Source organism: Hydra viridissima, unplaced genomic scaffold, assembly GCF_058129835.1.
Source record: "Hydra viridissima isolate aposymbiotic clone 2 unplaced genomic scaffold, HvirCarnegie_v1 scaffold_14, whole genome shotgun sequence".
Classification (NCBI taxonomy): Eukaryota; Metazoa; Cnidaria; class Hydrozoa; order Anthoathecata; family Hydridae; genus Hydra; species Hydra viridissima.
In genome coordinates this window covers 4,431,922-4,451,384 of record NW_028324313.1, presented here as the reverse complement: position 1 = coordinate 4,451,384, position 19,463 = coordinate 4,431,922, and the positions used below count along the sequence as shown (strand labels likewise).

The window sequence follows — 19,463 nt, the reverse complement described above, 5'->3', positions numbered from 1 at the left end:
TGTGAATCTACCTATACAATTATTACAGTGTGAACCTACCTATACAATTATTACAGTGTGAATCTACCTATACAATTATTACAGTGTGAATCTACCTATACAATTATTATAGTGTGAATCTACCTATACAATTATTATACAATTAATAAAGAACTTATTTCTGACCAGCAATTTTTTATTCACCAATTGAGCACCTACTTTTAATAGCCCAAGCTTGTTAGAAATCCTTAAGTAATCCTTTTAAACAAGCTTGTGTTAGACCAATTTTCAACTTTTGAAAATCGGTCTAATACAAGCGAAGCTATAGCTATAAATTTTTGATCAAATAGGACAAGTATTATGGAACAACATTTATGCATCAAATGTGACAAATATTGTGGAACGGAGGTAGAATTAGATATAACTAAATGTTAAGTTGAAAACATTACTTTAACTTATTTTGCAAAATATCTTCTTAACATATTGATTAAAATATTGATAAAAATTAAAAATCGTCGATTTTTTAACGCCATTTTTTAGATTAAGTTGTTAAAAACGGCTTAGGCGGTTAGGAGGACAATTCAGCTGTTTACTTTTTAAAATAAAAACAAAAGCACTCTAAAATATTTTTAGTTTTTTAATCTGATCAATTCTATTTTAAGTGCATTTATGCGCTCATCGAAAATAATTTGAATGGGACCATTTGATTATTTTTTACTTCGTTATAATTTAAAGTATACTAAACATCATTTCACTTCACTTATGTAATTCGTCCTCAGTTCTCTAAATTTTTTCCTTTAAACGTATTTTCTTTACTTAACAACTTAAAGGAAAGAAAATAAAGTCAAATAAAGTGAAGAATGATCAAATTGATCCGATCAAAAATTATTGAAGAAAAAAAAAGTACACTTTTCACATGCTCTCTCACACAGAAATCATGGAGACCTTGGAGAAACAGAGCAACAACGAAGTATGGGGAAGTCACTAATTGCTTATAAATCATTATCAAAAGTGTATCTCCTAACAGACTCTGGTTCAACACTTGGTGGAGAACCTATTCTCTTTGGTAAATGTATGTTGTTTTTTTTTTAAAAAAATTAAACCATTGAAATTTCATGGCTCTGTGATCAAAATTCAAAAATATCTGTCGAAAAAAATAAAAAACCTTTTTAAACGGGTAAAAAATATCTATAAAACCTGTGATTCAAATTTCATGCGCTTAAGATATCTCATTAACAGGGCTGTTATTGGCACAACAGAAGAACCTCTCTCAACTTAAAACATGGCACAGATTTAGCTAATTAGTTTCTCCAAATTGATAGATTTCTGAAATCGGTTGTTTGCTGGCGACCTACTTTTTCTAAATTTTTAAAAATGAAATAAAGTAGTGCAATAGTAAGCATTTATTAAAACGGTCGTAAATTCACATTGTCGTGCTTTTTTTCTTTAAAACTTTTTAATAATACAACCAAAGCCAATGTTGAGAAGAGCATCAGATTCAATTGACGTTTCAAGCATCTCAATCTTAATTACAATATGCTAAAGCGAGGCCATTTTTAATAAGCTTTAGTTTTAAAAATGTTCGTTTATTTTCTTTCTGTTAAGTCTCAGAGAATATCTTTCAAGAAAATTGTCAAAAAAGTATATCAAAAGTATTCATTATCTTTATAAGGTGAGTTTCTTTTGTCTAACGTCTTTGATAAAATATTCTAGAGAATTTAATCTTATCGTAACTGCATCGAAACAATTTACTACATCTCTACGTGCTGACAGTTCCAGGTATCCGTTTGACATTTTTTTACCTTTGCCAGGTAAATAGCACTTGACGGGCTGATGCAGGAAAAACAACGGCTTATGTAGTTGTACAACGGTACAATAAAATTTCAAAAGAGGTGTAATTGTACGAGTGAAATATTTAGAGAACAAATCTTTGTTCGCAGTTATCTTTATATTTTCTGTGTTGATTTGAAATAATTCTTCATAAAACAACATGTGGATAGTAAAAAAGTACAATGAGGTGAAAAAATTAACCAAAATAAATAAAAGTATTTTTACAACTTTAAAACGTTACAGATATATTTACAAAGAAAAAAAAACAAACAGTTTTTTACTTTTATGCACTTTTTAATCAGTTTCAAAAATTCCATATAAAGACTCAATACTTCCATATAAAGACTCAATCAATTATGATCAATTATAAAAGTAATGATTGAACTCGAATTTTTTTAAAATTTATAACTTGTATTATATTGTAAAAAAACTTGAGGTTGAGACTTGCCATAAAGTTAATAAACGCTTAATCTAAATCGAGCATGTGATCCAGTAGTCGATGGCTAGTCGTCATGTTGTGGTGTTCGCATTCTAGATCGAGCACGTGATCCAGGAGTCGAAGGCTAAAGTAAAGTTAAAGTTCAGTTTTTTTGTTGTTCAAAATCTGTGTTTGAAATTTATAAATATTTCTGCAATTTACCCCTCGCGTTCCTGGTGTTGATGGTCCAGATGCTCTTTGTCGCGCCTTCTGAAGAGCTAGTTCCGCTGCTTCGCATCTTTCAACAGCGTCTTCCAGTTCAGCTGAAGCTTTCTTAAACTTTGATTGCCATTGAGAGATTTGTTGCTCCTAAGATTTAAGTAAACATAATATAGGAAAATATCTCATATAAAATTTAAAGAAAATATTTTTTAAAACCATTTCGCAATATACTTACCGACTCTTCAAATTGAGCTCTTAACTTCTTCACTTTTTGTTCAGATTTGTTTGCATTATCAACAGCTATTTCAACAGCTTTTTTTTCGTCTTCTATTTGAAATTGCAATTCCTTCACCTTTTTCTCATTTTTTCGTGCGTTCTTCATTATTTCTGCAGAGCGTCGCACTTCTGTATCTAGTTCACTTTCGAGTTCTGAAATCTATAAAATTAAAATAGTAGTTCACTATTTAACAATATACTGTTAACATTAACTCGTTAGTATTACCGACTTACTCTTGTTTCCAGTTTCTTAATTTGAGTCTTTAATCCTTTTCCTCCTTGCGATTCAGCTTCGTCAAGTCGCGATTGAAGGTCTAGAACACTTTTGCTCAGGATTGCTCGGGCTTTCTCAGAAGCAGCTGTGGCTTCTTGCGCTTGACTTAATTCATTAATCAGACGAGCGACTTCTGCCGCCGCTTTCGAGGCCCTTTCTTCGGATGCTTTAGCTTCGTTATCTAATTCTTCTAGCTCTTCTTGTAGAGCATGGTAATCGCCTTCAGCTTTTCGCTTAGCGTTGCTCATATTGTTATACAGTGCTTGCAGTTCTGAGATACGATCACTATTTTCAGACTTTTCATTTTCAGCCAATTTTCTTGCACGAATAGCTTGTTCAAGAGCAGTTTTAGCCTCGTCTAATTGAACAGCTAGTTCATTCGATCTTCTTTCCGCTCGGTTGGCAGTATCTCTGAGACCGTCTCGATTATTTGACTCGTCATCTATCATTGTCTGTAACTCCTAAAATTTTCATAAATGCCACAAAATTTATGAAAGAGTATAAAATTTACTCCCTTGATTTTAATAACAGCAAACTTTTAAAAACAGTATGAAGTTGAAAGCAATTGGTCATCAGAAAGATCATTTGAAAATAACAAAAAAAAAAAGAAACACATCAACCTAATAACAGTTCATAATGAACTTTTAAAATTTCACATTTAATGACAGTTGTCTAAAATATTACTTTTATTTGAGCAGCCATTTTCTTTAATTGCTTTTGATATTCAGCCGATTGCCTATTGGCTGTCTCAAGTTGAGCTTCCAGGTCACTCAACTCTGCATCATGTTGTTTTCTTTGTTTAGCTTGCTCGTTGCGACTTCTTTGTTCACTATCAATGGTGTTTTGCAGGCTTTCAATTTGTCTTTGATGGTTTTTCCGCAAGTTCTCCAGTTCCTCATCGCGTTCTGAAAATTTCTTTTCGGTTGCTTGTTTTAGCTGAGTCAGCTCAAGCTGGACTTTCAACAGTTTACCTTCTTCTTGTTCAAGAGCAAGTTCAGCTTCTTCAAGTGCAACCTGTGCATAACTCAATCATTAGAATTTTTGTTTTAGAGTTATTTGTATCACGGAAATTGAACAAAAAAAACTTGCCTGAAGTTCTTCATTTTCTAAACCAAGCTTTCTTCTTAATTTATCAATCTCCAAACTGCTTTTGCCGCCTTCATTAAGTTGTTCAGAAACAGCTTGGATTTCAGCTTTAAATAAATAAACAAATAAATAAAACTAAAATTGAATTAAAATGTTTACATAAATTTTACGTTTTTTTCCGCGAAATACTTTTTAAAACCAAAAGAAAAAACCAAAAGAAGAAACCAAAAGAAATCAGAAGCTGATCAAATACCAGTTAAAGCGCGATTTTCTTTTTTCAATGCCTCTATCTTTTCATTTGCTTCTTCACTTGCTGCTTTAGCTTTGAGTAGATCAGTAGAATAAGATCGCGCATCGCGTTGAGCTTTATCCAATTCTGCTTGGATTTCTTCGCATTTTTGTTTCCATTCGTTGATTTGCTGATCAACTTTCTTTTGCTTTTTCTCTAAGTTTGATGCTTGTGCTTGAGCCTAAAGAAAAAACCTTTTTAGACTTTTTTTTAATCTTGAATCTAAAAGCAAACATTTAGCTTCGTTTTATTCCTATTAAAAAACTTGAAATTTTTAACAGCAACAGAAAAAAAATATGCCTTCTCAAGATCTAGAAGTAGATCTTCGACTTCTTCGTTCATTCTGTTTTTCACTTTCTCCATTCCAGCAGCTTTAGATTCAGCTGCTACTAAAGCCTCCTCTACTTCTTGCACTCTTTTTGCAAGTTTTTTCTTTGCTTCTTCAAGCTCTTCGACTCGACTTGCTCCGTCTTGTTCGTATTTATTTTTCCACTGCTGTGCATCGGCATTAGCACGCGAATACTTATTTTGCAAATCTTGTTTTGCTGCTGCTTCCTCTTCAAGTTGCTCTTGAAGAGATTCAATTTCTGCTAAAGCATTCTGGAGCTTATTATAGGTCTCAAGTTTTGCCTAAAGTTTGAATTTTAAAGTTTTAATTTTAAAATAAATTTAAAGATTTGAATTTTAATTTAAATAAAAACTCAGAAAAAATATAAAGAAAAGCTTCGTCATTAAAAACCTTTGACTCAGCATCGTTCGAATGTTTACTGTCTGCAAGTTGGGTTTCCAAACTTTTTAGATTTTTAGTTGCTAGGCCCAAATTATGTTCTGACTCGCTAAGTTGACTGTTCAATGCAGCCAACTCATTGTTTGCTTTCGCGTTCTTTAATTCACTCTGGGAATACGCTTCTTCAACTTGCGCGAGCTTGTTGTTAAGTTCATTAATTTGTTCTTCCAATGCGCGGGAACTTTTCTCGCTGTTAGTCTTTTGTTTTTTAACTTGATCAAGTGAGTTTTTAAATTCGTTCAGTTCGTTAGTTAGCTGGCTTTTTTCTTTCTCTAATCTATTTAAAAAAAAAAAAAAAAAATGAAGAACAAAAAAAAATAAACATCAGGAAACGTCTGACAAGTTATTTTAATAAGATTTTTCTTTTTACTTTGCTTTGGCTTTCTTTGTGGCTTCGTTCTCCTCTTGAATTTCCGCTATTGTGGCGTTAGTTTTAGCTTTAATTGCTGCTATGGCTGCATCGTTGGCTGCGTTAAGAGCTTCAATCTCTTTCCTCAAACGATTGCATTCAGCTTCGCGCTTTTTGCCAACTTCAACCTTAAAGATATAGATAAAGATTAAGTTTTTTGTTAAAGTTTTGCATATAAAAATTTATACATATTCATTTTATGCTTTTTGACTATTGTTTGCAACGTATGAGAAACTATTACTTATTATAATACATACTAACGTAGTTCATAAAAATATACGGTCCGTAAAAAAGAACTTAATTGTGATATTGTACAACCGCAAGAAAAATAAAACTTACTTGGGCTGATGTAGCACCACCTGCAGTTTCCAACTGATCTTGCAGTTCTTCAATTTGTGTCTCTAAATCTTTTCTTATTTGCTCCGACTTTTGTCGCAATTTTCTCTCGTTTTCCAGCTCTTCTTCTAATTCTTCGATTTTTGCAAGAAGTTCTTGTATTTTCTTTTGAAGTTGGTTAAGCTGTGCTTCAAGACCTTCTTTAACGTTTTCCAAATCAGATAATGCCTTTTCTCGTCTTAAAATAACAGAGATAAAAATCTTTTATTGAATATAAAAACTTTAATAAAACTTTCTGGCTCAAGAAAATAAAAAACGAATGTATAATAGGTGGCTCTCGCTTTTTATTTACAGTATCACACACATATATATATAACCAACTTATTTGAAATATATTATGTATTTCCCGGATTTATCAATTACAAAGATTATAATAATGTTTATTGTTACGCTGTTTATAGGTTTCATTCCGTTTCCCTCATTTAATTTCAAAATTATAGCAGCTTTTCATAAGTGGCATGTTTTGCTGTTTTATTTAAACCTCACTTCTAAAAGAAAAGTATTTATTAGTTTTAAATTGTTTAAAAGTAGAAAATTCGCAATGCAGCGTTCTAGACAAAATTTAAGTCGTGATGAATGTGTCGCAATTGTTACTTTGTCTAATGAAGAATTAACAAATCGCGAACTTGGTAGAAGATTTGGAGTGTCTCATACAATAATCGGTAGGGTTCTACAAAGGTTTGTAAAGACCAATGATCACGCTAGACGACTTGGCTAAAGCTGACCACGAGGACCGATTTTTAATGTTTCGAACACTGAGAGAACAGTTCACTACCGCACGAAGTCTCCAAATACAACTTGCTGAGATTTATGTCAAGATACCATAAGAAGAAGACTTCGTGCTTTAAATTTACGACCTCGAACAGCAGCTATTGGTCCCAGATTGTCTGTAGGCCACCGAAGAGACAGACTGGCTTTTGCAAAGAGGTATACGAACTAGGAAATACATGATTGGGTCAGGTCTTATTTACAGATGAGTCAAGGTTTTGAATTGTAAGTTCTGATCGTTGCCCAAGAGTGTACAGAAAACCAAATGAAAGGTATTTTGCTTGTAACATTCGAGAAACCACTTTAAATGGAGGCGGCTCATTGATGGTATGGTTGATGGTGGACGTCTGACTTCTCAACGATACATAGCAGACATTTTAGAGTCTTTTCTGGTACCTTTTACACTGTACATTGGAGATTGATTCCTTCTTATGCATGATAATGCTATTCCACATACAACTCATATTGTTACTGAATACTTAAATAATGTTTATATTGAAGTTTTGGAGTGGCCAGCTTACAGTCTAGATATGAACCCAATGGGGCATCTTTGAAATATAATGGGATGCTGTGTTAGAAGCCAACATCCACCATCTAACAACCTAGACAAGCTGCGACAAAGATATCCCTCAAGAAACGATTTGATTTCTAATTGAAAGTATGCCACTGTGCTATCAGGCTGTAAAGACATCAAGAGGTGATAACACTAGCTATTGATAAGTCAAAAATGTTTCAATTTAAGCTGTATTTAGTGTGCACAACAATAACAATGATTTTACTTTTATTTTTTAAACGAACCATATTTTTGGTTTTAGTTTTTTTATCACCATCCAAGTCAATTTTATTATTATCATCGAAATAGTTGTATTCATGTGTTCTATTCTTAATATGTTAGTCAAAATATATGATAATATTGAAGACAATTAAAATAAATCGAAATCTAAAAGTGGTGCGTTAATTTTGTGGTTAAGTGTATATGTATGTAAATTTCACCAATAACATTTCATCAATAACATATACATATATATAGACAGTATCATAAAACTTTTTACTTTGTTACGGTATCCTGAGTTTCCTTTAGGCGAGTTTCTGTATCTGCAAGCTTATCTCGATTTTCTTTAAGATCCCCTTCAACTTTTTTCTTTTCTTTCTCTAGTTTTAATTTAGCATCTTTTTCTTTTTTTAAATCTTGTTCCATCTTTAAAATAAATAAAAAGAATATGAGCCAATTAAAAGCTACAATGATGTACAAAACTGAGTTTTTTCACTCTATTGTCATTAAGTTTCATTTCTTTCATCATTTTTAAATAAAGTTTTACCTTACAAAGTTAGAATAAAAACCTTTTTTTGTGTAATCTTTTAACTTACATCTCTAATAGAAGACTCCAACTTGTTTTTTGTTTTATTGAGATTGTTGCACTTGTCTTCAGCAGCTTGTAGTTGTTCAGTTCGATCTTTTAATTCATCATCGACGTGTTTCTTTTCTGCAGTCATTTTGGAGATAGTTTCGTCTTGCTTTCGAATATCCTCGTTCAAAGTATCAATTTGTTTATCGCGATTTTGTTTTTCTATTTCAAGCTACAACGAGATATTTAAAAAATTGTTACAGGAAACATGTAGAGGGCTTAACTTCGTACCAGTTTATCACTTACTCTACTGATATTATCACTTACTCTACTGATATTAGATTGAAGTTCCTCAGCCTGTTCATTAAGTTCTTCAATTTTGTCTTCCGCTTCTTGAACCTTCCCTTCAAGAACTGAAACAGAATGCTCCTCTCCATCCAGTTTCTCTAGCGCTTCATTTAGACTAGATTCGAGTTTATCCTAATAAGTAATGTAAATAAATAAAAAGATATAAGTACTTTAAATATCAATAACTTTCTATGTTATCAAAGTTTACTTTGTTAAATTATAAGTTCTTTTTACCTAATACAAATAAAAGCTATACCTTAATTGCCTGAATGCTTAAAAGTTTATCTTCTGTAGCAATTAGTCTGTCAGTTTCGGCCTGTAAACTTGCATAAAGCTTTTCTTTTTGCGACATAGCTTCTGTTAGCTCCTCTTCCATTTTTTTTCGAGCTTCAGCATCTTTTTTTGATTGCTCTTTGGCAGCTTCCAACTCTTCTTCCTTTGCTCTCATTTCATCCTCTGCTCGCGCAACACTCAGCAACGGTTGGACCTAAATAACGTTGGGTACTGTTTAAATTTTTGTACATATTAAATTTAATAAAGAAGTTTTTTTTTTTTTTTTTTTTTTGCTTTTTCTTTTCTAATATTAATGACCAAAAATTAACCCGGGTGTACAACTTCCACCATGACCAATTTCTCAAGAACAAATACTTTCTGACGTTTCTCTGAATAACAGCAAGACCAATACTAAAATCAAAATATAAAAACTGATATATCGTTTTTACTTCAATACGGATCAGAAATTTGGTTATCTCTTAGCCACTTACCGTTGCGCCACCATCTTTTTATATTCGCTTCGCATGAGGCTGCCCTTGCAATATGCCTGGAATTGTGAAATAATCTTTGATAATCTTTCATCGCGCATCTCTTCCAATTCTCCTACTATACCAGCCCGAAAGAAAATTTTTGTTTTTCCTACTCTGTATTCACTCTGATCTAGTTGAAGTGCTTCGATTAATTTTTCTGCAGCAACTTTACCATCAATAAAACCAGGTGGAATTGCATTGGAAGCCAATATTTGATATCTAAAACATTTATTTAGTTTTAATTTAGTTTATCATTTTTAACTGTTATTTTATTACATTCAAGAACAAAAAATGAGAAAAGATGAGCAATAAATTGAATTGCAATTTTTTGAGAAAAATATACCTTAATTTAAAGTCTTGAAAGTTCATTCTGGACGGGAATCCTTTTCGACAGATACGGATACCTTCTAAAACACCATTACATCTCAACTGATGAAGAACCAGTTGGCCCTCAACTAGTCCTGGTTCTTTCTTTTCATTAGGGATGATGCATCTTACGAAATGAGGACTGGTCATTCCAAGAGTGGTTAACAAATTTTTTAATTGCTCTTTATGACGGAAAGAAACAGTTTGGAATGAGCTACCCTTGCGGCGACCGGCAGCCTCTAAAATTTATTAATTTAAAAAATAGTATAAACATTTTTTATTTCTTAAATATTTTTAAACGCTTTTTACGTCAAAAGGAATAAGAAAAGATTAATGTAGTAAATCTTACGATCAGGATCGTAGTCTTGGAAGAGTAGGTTGACTAACGGATCAGTAGCATGGCTGAAAAGACCAGCGGTGTGATCATTTATTGGATCCTTGTTCTTTTCCAACCACCCTTCCACTGAGTAACCCACAGAACCAGCATAATGGTGTATTATGAAGTCACCTGAAGAATGAGCATTTATTAACTGCAATTAATAGTTTTTTTGTGAAAGATGATTTTAATTAAATACGATTGCAAAAAAGTTACCAGAGCGCGATTTGACCTGCTTATTTGATGGTTTTTCATACGAGGCGTTAGTGCCGGCATGTTGCTTATGTAGCTTGGCGAGATAAGTGGCATCGGTTGCTTTTGGTACAATGCATTCTTCTTCCAAAATTGCAAATATTCCCATTGGCTTAAAATTTCAATTATAGGAAAATTTTGAAAAAAAGTCAAGGAAGAAGTAATTCAGTTTTTTAAGTTTGTTCAGTTTATTAAGTTTGTTAAGTTTATTTAGATAAAACTTAAAAAGATTACCTTTTCTATGAGATCAATTGTTTGCTCTAGATCCATACCAAAATCAATAAACTCCCAATTAATTCCTTCTCTCTTATACTCTTCTTGCTCCAAAACAAACATGTGGTGGTTGAAAAACTGTTGCAATTTCTCATTTGTTAAGTTAATGCACAGTTGCTCAAACGAATTGTACTAGTAACAAAAATAGGTTAATAGAAGAAATTATTATTCAGCTTTTTCTTTTTCTTATTCTAAAATTTTTTTTTTCATGTTTTTACAATACTAAAAGTACCTCAAAAATTTCAAAACCAGCAATATCTAGTACTCCAATAAAATAAGCGCGTCGTTCTTTCGTGTCCAAAGCCTTGTTCACGCGTTGAACAATCCACAAAAACATACGCTCAAAAAGCGCCTTTGAAAGAGCAGCAACAGCATATAAAACTTGGTTAACATTCTGACCTTTATTCACAAACTCCGTACCAACTTTAACCTTAGGTTTCACTAAGGATTTGTGAAATTCTCCGACCGGTATGCCGAGCAAGTAACCAACTCTCTCGCCGTCTTTAAAACAAATGGCAAACATAAAGAAAAATTGAACAAAGTTTTTTTAAAAAGAATAAAAAACTCGTGTTCTATATGAACAAAAAAACACTTATTGGATGTTGAAACTCCTTAAGCAAAAAGACATAATGTCCATGGTATAAGTATTTTTCCGTAAAAAAAACGTGATAATCAAGTATTTTTTTAATTAAAATGATAAAAATGAAGGCCCACATTCTGAAGTGAAGCTAAAAAGAACAATAACAAAATGCTGTCTTTCTTTATTGATTTTCTAATTTTCTTTTAAACTATAGAATAATAAAGGTAATAAAGTTTAAACACATTTTTTTCTTTTTATAGATATTTGAAATTACCAGCAGGATCCACAACTTCCGCTTGTTCATCTCGAGGTTTTTGTTTTAGCTTGATGTTTCCAAAGTTTAAGATTGCAGCGCATATTTTGAACATAGAATCCTGCTCATCTTTAGTAAATCCGAGAACAGAAATTGCTTCCTATGAAGAAAATGTTTCTAATAATAGTAATAACATTTTTAAAAAAATTTAGTTACTAACAATAAAATGTTATAAGAATAAAAATATAAGACATAACAAGCTATGTCAAGTAAAAGATAAGTGTTTACCAAAGTGGCATTATATTCCTCGTGATCATCAATAGCATCAACTGTTGGCACACCTTTGTTTAAAAATTCATAATCAGCAGCTTTTCGCGAAGGAATGCAAAGTTTCGTCAAATAATCATCGTCAGCTGCATACAGCAGTTGGTAAAAGATGTGATAATTACGCTCAGCACTTCCTTGATGAATGACACGGTTTTTTTCTAACAAATCTAAATAAAAATTTAATAAATAATTGTAATGTTTAAAGACTTCTTCAAAGAAAATTTTGGACAACTGAAAATACTCACATGACTCGATATCAGCTCCAGCAAGTTTTCCTTGTTGTGAAAAATGACAACGGATGAATTTACCCTTAATAATGAAGTCAAAAAGATCAAAATTATTAAACTAAAAAAAAAAGAAGATATTCAAAAGAAATTCTTGTTGACCACGTTACTTACAAATCGAGATGAGTTGTTGTTTCTTGTCGTCTTGGCATTACCAAAAGCTTCGAGAAGGGGGTTAGCTTGAACTACTTGCTCGTCTAACGATCCTTTCATACGAGAAGATTCAGCGGCGCTCGATTCCTGGCAAATTGATTATAAAATTGAAAGTATATAAACAGTTTTAGCATACATCAATTTCTGAATGTTAAAAAACCAATCGACGATACCTTTGTTTTTTTTTCTACCCCGGCGACTTTAGCTATGTATTGAATAACCTTCTTTGTATTTTCAGTTTTTCCAGCACCAGACTCTCCACTAACAGAAAAAATGTTCGTCTTACATAAAATTTTAATTGGAGATCTTTTTTGTTGCTAGTTTTTCATTTATCTTTTACTTACGTAATTAATATAGATTGATTTTCATGTTCTGTTAACATATCTTGATAAGCTTCATCAACAATGGCGAAGACGTGCGGCGGACATTCGACTCTTCTTTTTCCTCGATAAATTTTGATTACTTCATCAGTGTATATTGGTAAGCGGCGGTAAGGATTTATTGCAATGCAAAACAAACCTGAGTAAGTCTGAAAAAATTACGATTGTTACAAAATAACAGTTTTTGAAGCTATTTGAAGCCATCAACACAAAACCTTTTTACATTTATAAACATCATAAAACAGTTCAAAAAAGTTCAATCCAAATTTAATGCAAAAAAATGTTTAAACAGAACGTCATTTTCTTACGTAAATAAGCCCTTCAAAGTATCTGGATTTTAAGTTGTATAAAACGCTCGCTTCGTTTAAATATGTCAACGAAGCCATGTCTACACATTTCTCGTACTTTGGAGGGTTCATTTGCTCGCACATTTCCTTTTTAAACTCCATTGACTAAAATGCAAAAAAAAATACATATGAAAAAAGATAACAACCTCTTATATAACCAAGAAAAACACCACACAAAGTTTTTATAAAACAGCACACAGAGTTTTTAGATGATGCGATAGAAAATGGCACTTTCTTCCTTTTTTAATGCAACCTTTCTTTTGTAAGACAACACTCGTTAACCTTCGTAACTCTTCTCGATGATTTGCAAAAAATTCGTAACTGTGTGCAATAGAAACCTACCTTTCCATCTTCGGTTTCTACAAAAACCACATCTCCGTTTGTTCCTTTAACTTCTGCTGCGACGTAACCTGCATCTTCTTTGACTGGCACCCAAACCCATTTTTTTGCATCAAAAGATTTTGCTTGGTCTCTTATTGCAACAGCTGGGTCTACCCGAAGGTATTTTAATGGGTCATCTAGCATAGCGTCGTGCGACATCTTTCTAAAATGTTTTGCTGAAAATAAGCTGGAAAAACTAAAACTAATCTAAAATCAGCCTATACGCCTGGTACTTTGTATTAATATAATTTGTTTTATTGTTTAAGAAGGAGCGTACGCTTATAATACAATAGGTATTAAACTTCTTTGCTTTTAGTAACCAATCAGCTTCCAGTATTATGCATAATTTATTAATTATAAAATGTTCTAAGTTAAGATAAAATTTTTCTGCGGATTTTAAGAAAGCAATAGATGATCTTATTTTATTATAAAAATCGGGAATATTGAAAGCTATTAGATCTCTTTAAAAGTTGTATTTTGATCTTTATTAAGGTATTATACACCTTCCTTTAAGATAATATCTTTTTATATCATATAACTTCTCTTACATTTAACTTTCAATCGCGATTTTGTTCTTAACCATCAAAGCGACTCACTTTACTTTAAAAAAAGCGACTCACTTTACTTTAAAGAAAGTGACTCATTTTACTTTAAAGAACTTTAGAGGTAAGGATTAAATTAAAGTTCATCAAGTAAAGAAAAAAAATTTCAACGAAAGTTAAGATTTTATTGATAGTTATGACTTTATCGATAGTTTCGATTTTATAAGTTAAGAATTACGTTGTCTTCAGTTTACCTAAAGATTTCATCTTTCACTTTATGAACTGAAAAATAAAAAACTGTTTGAGTGAATTCATTGCCAAGATAATACCTATCATGGATGTTGATTGTTGTTATTTAAAATCTTTTAAGATTTATTAACAATTGTACCTTTTAATCTCTTTATTCAAGCGGCACAACGAGGCTTTCTTTTTTCGTAATCCAATAATACGAACGTTGCATTTGTAAATTTATTGCTGTATTAATAACACTCCTTCTATTTACTCCAGTAGTAACACTCCTAATTTAATGATAAATGTTTGTCCTTGTAAGGGTATACTTTTAAACTCTTTTGTTTTTCTAATGGTATTTGATGTCATAAATAGATGTTCAACTTAGCTTAAAAAGCAATTAAATAAGCTAAAACAAAAATAAATATGCATGAAGAACCTGACAAAAAAAACTCATACAAAAAAATACAGGCATATACATAAGTATCGTTGACATAAGAAACTAAACAAACTGCTTGCAACAAAACACAGTTGTTTATTTCACGTTCCTGAGTTTAAGGAACGGAAGAACGCTTTTAGAGTTTTTGAATAACGCAATCATGCAATTTTCATAAATATCCTTGGAATCTGATTGCAGGATAAATTTAATTGAAATAAAATCTTAAGTAACAAATGGGACAAATCTTTAATAGAGGAAGGACATCTTTGATGCATACTGTCAATAGTTGCGTTTTTAATGGGCGAATTAAAATAATTCAGAGCAGCACAGCAACATGTAAAAACTGAAACAAAATTGTAAACATTCGAATATCGAATCAAATCATTTAAATATATTTTTTTAAAGCAAGTTCCTTTAAATTTCCTCGTTGAATATTTTTATAACTTTAAACAAAAAGTTTCAAAAGAAAAGAAAAACCAAAATTTTCAGTTCTCTTACTTTTACAGCAGCAACGAAATTGAAGCACAATATTTTTTTAATATGATTTCACAATAAAAATCGTCAAAGTACTTATTTTACAATAACAGAAGATCCTAAAATATTCCGTTATTAGATATTACATTTTAGGGTATCTCTGCGTGGAATGACTCATTTGCTATTCTTTCTATTTCTCGTCTGAGCGTCTGTTCGACATTAAAAGAGAACCCTTTAAACAAACTTTTTGTCGGTTAGTTGACAACACCTCGCAACCTCTTAACAAAAAACTCAAAAAGAGAGCTAAGTATGGAGAAGTGTGTTAAACACGATGGTTAATCTTACAAGACATTGAAAAAAGCAATATCTCTTGACATAATTTATTGCAAATTGAAACAGTTTTTTTGCTTTTGTGCAAAAATTTAATGATAAGAGCAATTGCTAGTTTTGTTTTTGTCTGTTCACGTTTCTTCACGTCACAAACATTAAAGTATTTTTAAAGTTTTAAAAATACTTTAATGTTTGTGACCCTTTCTCACCTTATAAAAGCTATAATTTACCTTATAAAAGCTATAAGTCTTAGTTTTTAGCTGTTACATAATGCCATCAAGTCCTAAATCTTTCAAAAGAGGAAATAAAATGCAATTAAATTTCCAGACCAGATGACATTTGGATAACAAATAATTGTCTAAAGTGTAGACTGACATTCTTCTGTCAAAACTTAATGATTGTAGTGTACGCGGAGCCTCACAGTGGTTTAAACCTATTCTATCGTCAACAGCTTGTAACTTTAGACTAAGAGTTCTTTTTTTTAGTAACTTTTATCTGATGAAAGCTTCCATTCAAAACGCACATAAAAGAAATGCTCCTGTTAAATTTAGACTTTCCACGTACCGTAGTGAAAAAAAAAATTGTTTTAAAAAAAAAATGTCTACCATAAATGGTTCGCAACTTATATAACATATACTGTGATAACCTAGGTTTTGAAAATATTCTGTCGAAGTTCAAAAAAAAAAAAATAATAAAACAGGTTTAAACAGGTTCAGGACTTTTGGTGTTCATGGTAGGTAAAATCAAGAGATGGTGCAAATTTAAATTTTGTTCATACTGATGTCACATAAGAATGTTTTACAAAAAACTTCATTAATAGGAGTCTCGGAACAATATTTATCGGAAAAATCCTAAATTGGTTTCAATAACAATTGTAAGTAGGGGAGAGGGGGGCAGCTTAGAACGGGGGCAGCTTTGAAAAAATGAATTTTTGAAGCGATTTTGCATCTAAACTTAATAAAACTAAATATTTTGTGAAGATAATATTTATCGTCGCAACTGACGCCTGTTTTTCCTCGAAAAAATATTTGATTGATTTGTTTTTAAGGACAAATCGTAAACATTTCGATGTAAAGTTGTAAGATTTTCCTGACCACGTTTCTTACTTGTGAGATGTTTAATGTCATTTATAAGACAGAATAATTCATAACATTTACAATTAAGCAGAAAATGTCAATCATTGAGATATATTTGTTTGAAAAACTCATCGTTCATTATTTAAAATGCTGTTGGGCCAGTTTTGAATAAAATGAATGGGGCACCTTTGAACTGTTGTTTAAACTAGGACAAGTAGGACAGTGTGTGTCTGCTGAACGTGAACAACTAATTACTATGTGTGGTAATATGTAGGAAATGTCATAGGAAGTTTCATTCCACCTGTTTTCATATTTAAATAGAGGATAAAAGGAGGACCACTGGTTGTATTGGTTATGCAAACACTGCATCAAGTGGCTCGATGACAGTGCCAATGTTTTTAAAGGTTCTAGAACATATAAAAAAAATAGTTAGATGTTCGAAAGAGGATCCTATTTTACTCTTAATGGATAATCATGAAAGCAATTGTACATTAGATGCCATCAACTATTGTTGTAAAAACGGAATGGTAGTTTTAATATTTCTCACTGCACTAATAGAATGCAACCTTTGGATGTGGCAGTTAATGGTCCTTTCAAGCAAAAACTGTCTATCTCTCAGAATAATTTGCTTGTATGCAATCAAGGAAAAACCATAACAATGTATAATTTAGTTGGCATAGTGACACCAGCATATACTACAACATATTGCCAGGAATATTGTTGCAGGTTTGTATTGAAAAAAAAAGATTTTTATTGTTAGAAACTTAATGAAATTTAAAAGATTTAAAAAAAAAAATCTATTTAAAAAAAAAATCTAATCTCTGGTTATTTCCATTTGCCTGAGATAATTCAAAGCTACCCCACGTGTGTGCAAAGCTACCTCAGGTTGGGGCAGTTTTGAAAATTTTCACGCTTGTTAAAGAAATACAAATTCTGACTGAATTCTGAGGAAGCTGACCCTCTCCCCTACTAAAAAATCTACCGATGGAGTATTAATCTACAAGGTCTCAGGACTCACCAAAAATAAAAACGAAAGTCTATTCTCTATAGCCAAAGGAAAAGAACACTTTTAAATTTTTATAGCATTTTATGCTACTGATCGTAATTGGAGTCCCGTTGTAAATCTATTTTGTTTTTATAGAATTTTTAAAAAAATAATAATAATCCTTTACATATATGCATTGGACGTAAATTGACAAGAAATCAGCTTTTTAACATTTGTGGTTTGTGTAAAGGAATTAAAGGTGTAGGGTATACCACTAAAAACCTCTTTAAAAGGTGAAAATAGAAACTATGTTTTATTCTATTCTTATTATTGAGTATGGAAGCTTCAAAAGTTAGTAGAACGAAGCCTTAGCATTTAATTTCAGGCAAAAACTTAGAAGATTTTTGTGATTTTAATGCTTTTTAAAGATTCATAGTCACATCAAATAACTAATTTGTTAATAACACCATATGACTATTGGATATGGGATTCTATGGTTATTAATTTCCACATTTGAGTGTACTTTGCAAACAAAAAGAGTCTATTTTTTATTCAGGTTAGTATTAAGTCTGGGTAAGTACCAATTACAAAGCCATTAGTAAGTATTCCTAGAGTTCAGTTGCATCTAATCTTAATTGTGTAAACCTTCCATATGTTGATCTGTCTGATGACACAAAGACTAACAAAAATCCTTGCTCCAATTAAGCTTTACCTGCTTAATACAAATGAAAGTTACTATAGTCTTAAAAAATATCTGGAATCCATGGACACTACCTTTTTTCGGGAGACCAGTAAAAAGAAAGTTTAGATTTTCTAAGGTCTAAGCTGCATGATATTCAATTAACTGCATGGTGGTCAATTAGCTGCATGGTGGTCAATTTTAAGTTGGAGAATGTTCAAAACTTCTAAAAAACATTCATGTGTAAGAAGCTTTATTAAAACAATCTGGAAAAAGATGACTACCAGATCAACATATCAGTTCTATAATTAATTTCCTTAAATATTTAAAATATGTTAAAGTTGTATATCTTGGGTCTTGATTGTTACCTGAATATGATATAATCATAAACAAGTACAAAAAGAGAGCTGAATCAAACTTAGTTTGAAAGTATCCTCTAAAGTGCCTGCTCTTGTCTTTATCTTTTGCACCTGGTGTTTCGGCTGTCTCGCATACATGTAAATTTTTTTCACTTGCATCAAATTCCTATACAAAAAAAGATTTGATTTTTGGTCTGAATGATGGAAATGACATTTAAAAAAAGCTGTGTTAACAAAAAGTCATTAGTTAAATTCTTATTTAGTGAAGAACTCTTTTAATGTTCAAAATTTGTATCCCCAATCAAATTGAACACTAAAAGTCCTGAACGCGCCTTTTTAAACGTATTTTACTTTTTTAGATATCGACTGAATATTTTCAAAACCATGGTTATTACTGTACATGTTGTGGTGGCTGTACATGTTGTGGTGGTTTCAAAAATGCGAATCGTTTCTGGTGGACATTTTTTTTCAAATAAACTATTACCACTTCGGTGCGTCTAATGGAATGTGTAGAGAAGTTCTACATCAAGTTGCTTTAACCATTTTTGTTCAACTTTCTATTCACATTTACTATATGCATGTCAAGTTTCGGGATAATCAAAATCCGCCTGTATCCAAAACTTTACATCCAAAACTTTTCCTTTCTAACTAAAACTTGTCTGGAATCAACAACACAATCTCCTTCCAACCATATTTCATAACTACTTTAACAATAGGACAACGTGTGCGCGTAACCTTAGATTTGTCATTAATAACAACTTAACCATCCCGCTAAAATAGACAATTAAACATGTTATTATTACCATGCTTAGTTGTCTGTTTTAGCATACTTTTTCTTGGGTAGCATATTCTTGATAGACCTTCCCTAAAACCCTAAAAACAGGTTTAATCCTGATTTTTTTTTCTGATTTATGTATATTACAAAATAAATTTTTTTAAACTTTTTTTTTATTGTGTTATTTCGTTTTATAAGTAACTATTTGCAATAGCCTTCTTTTTGTAACATTTCTATTAACACAAATACATTGATTGATACGGATTAATTTACTTATTTTACAAGTGTTTTGCTATGGAAAATTATTTAAAAATACAGCTCGTTTTTTAATTTGAGTTTCGAATCACAAACGACATCACGTAGCAACAAAGTT

The 19,463-nt window shown here is 31.5% G+C and overlaps 1 protein-coding gene across 1 annotated transcript; it reads right to left on the bottom strand.

Moving 5' to 3' along the window:
- Nucleotides 1-1,908: 1,908 nt before the first annotated feature.
- On the bottom strand, nucleotides 1,909-14,276 carry LOC149878939 (uncharacterized). Its single transcript, XM_090072091.1, has 30 exons — nucleotides 13,165-14,276; nucleotides 12,784-12,927; nucleotides 12,440-12,624; nucleotides 12,269-12,356; nucleotides 12,057-12,182; nucleotides 11,904-11,967; nucleotides 11,620-11,825; nucleotides 11,353-11,491; nucleotides 10,731-10,999; nucleotides 10,460-10,630; nucleotides 10,190-10,337; nucleotides 9,947-10,105; nucleotides 9,575-9,836; nucleotides 9,193-9,450; nucleotides 9,031-9,112; nucleotides 8,685-8,915; nucleotides 8,408-8,560; nucleotides 8,103-8,312; nucleotides 7,787-7,932; nucleotides 5,910-6,144; nucleotides 5,532-5,698; nucleotides 5,114-5,438; nucleotides 4,675-5,004; nucleotides 4,339-4,555; nucleotides 4,089-4,192; nucleotides 3,684-4,013; nucleotides 2,960-3,460; nucleotides 2,685-2,885; nucleotides 2,450-2,596; nucleotides 1,909-2,372 (listed from the first exon to the last, which is right to left on the bottom strand). The coding sequence occupies exons 1-30, from the start codon at nucleotides 13,360-13,362 to the stop codon at nucleotides 2,313-2,315; spliced, it is 5,856 nt and encodes a 1,951-aa protein (XP_089928217.1). The 5' UTR covers nucleotides 13,363-14,276; the 3' UTR covers nucleotides 1,909-2,312.
- Between the last annotated feature and the right edge of the window lie 5,187 nt (nucleotides 14,277-19,463).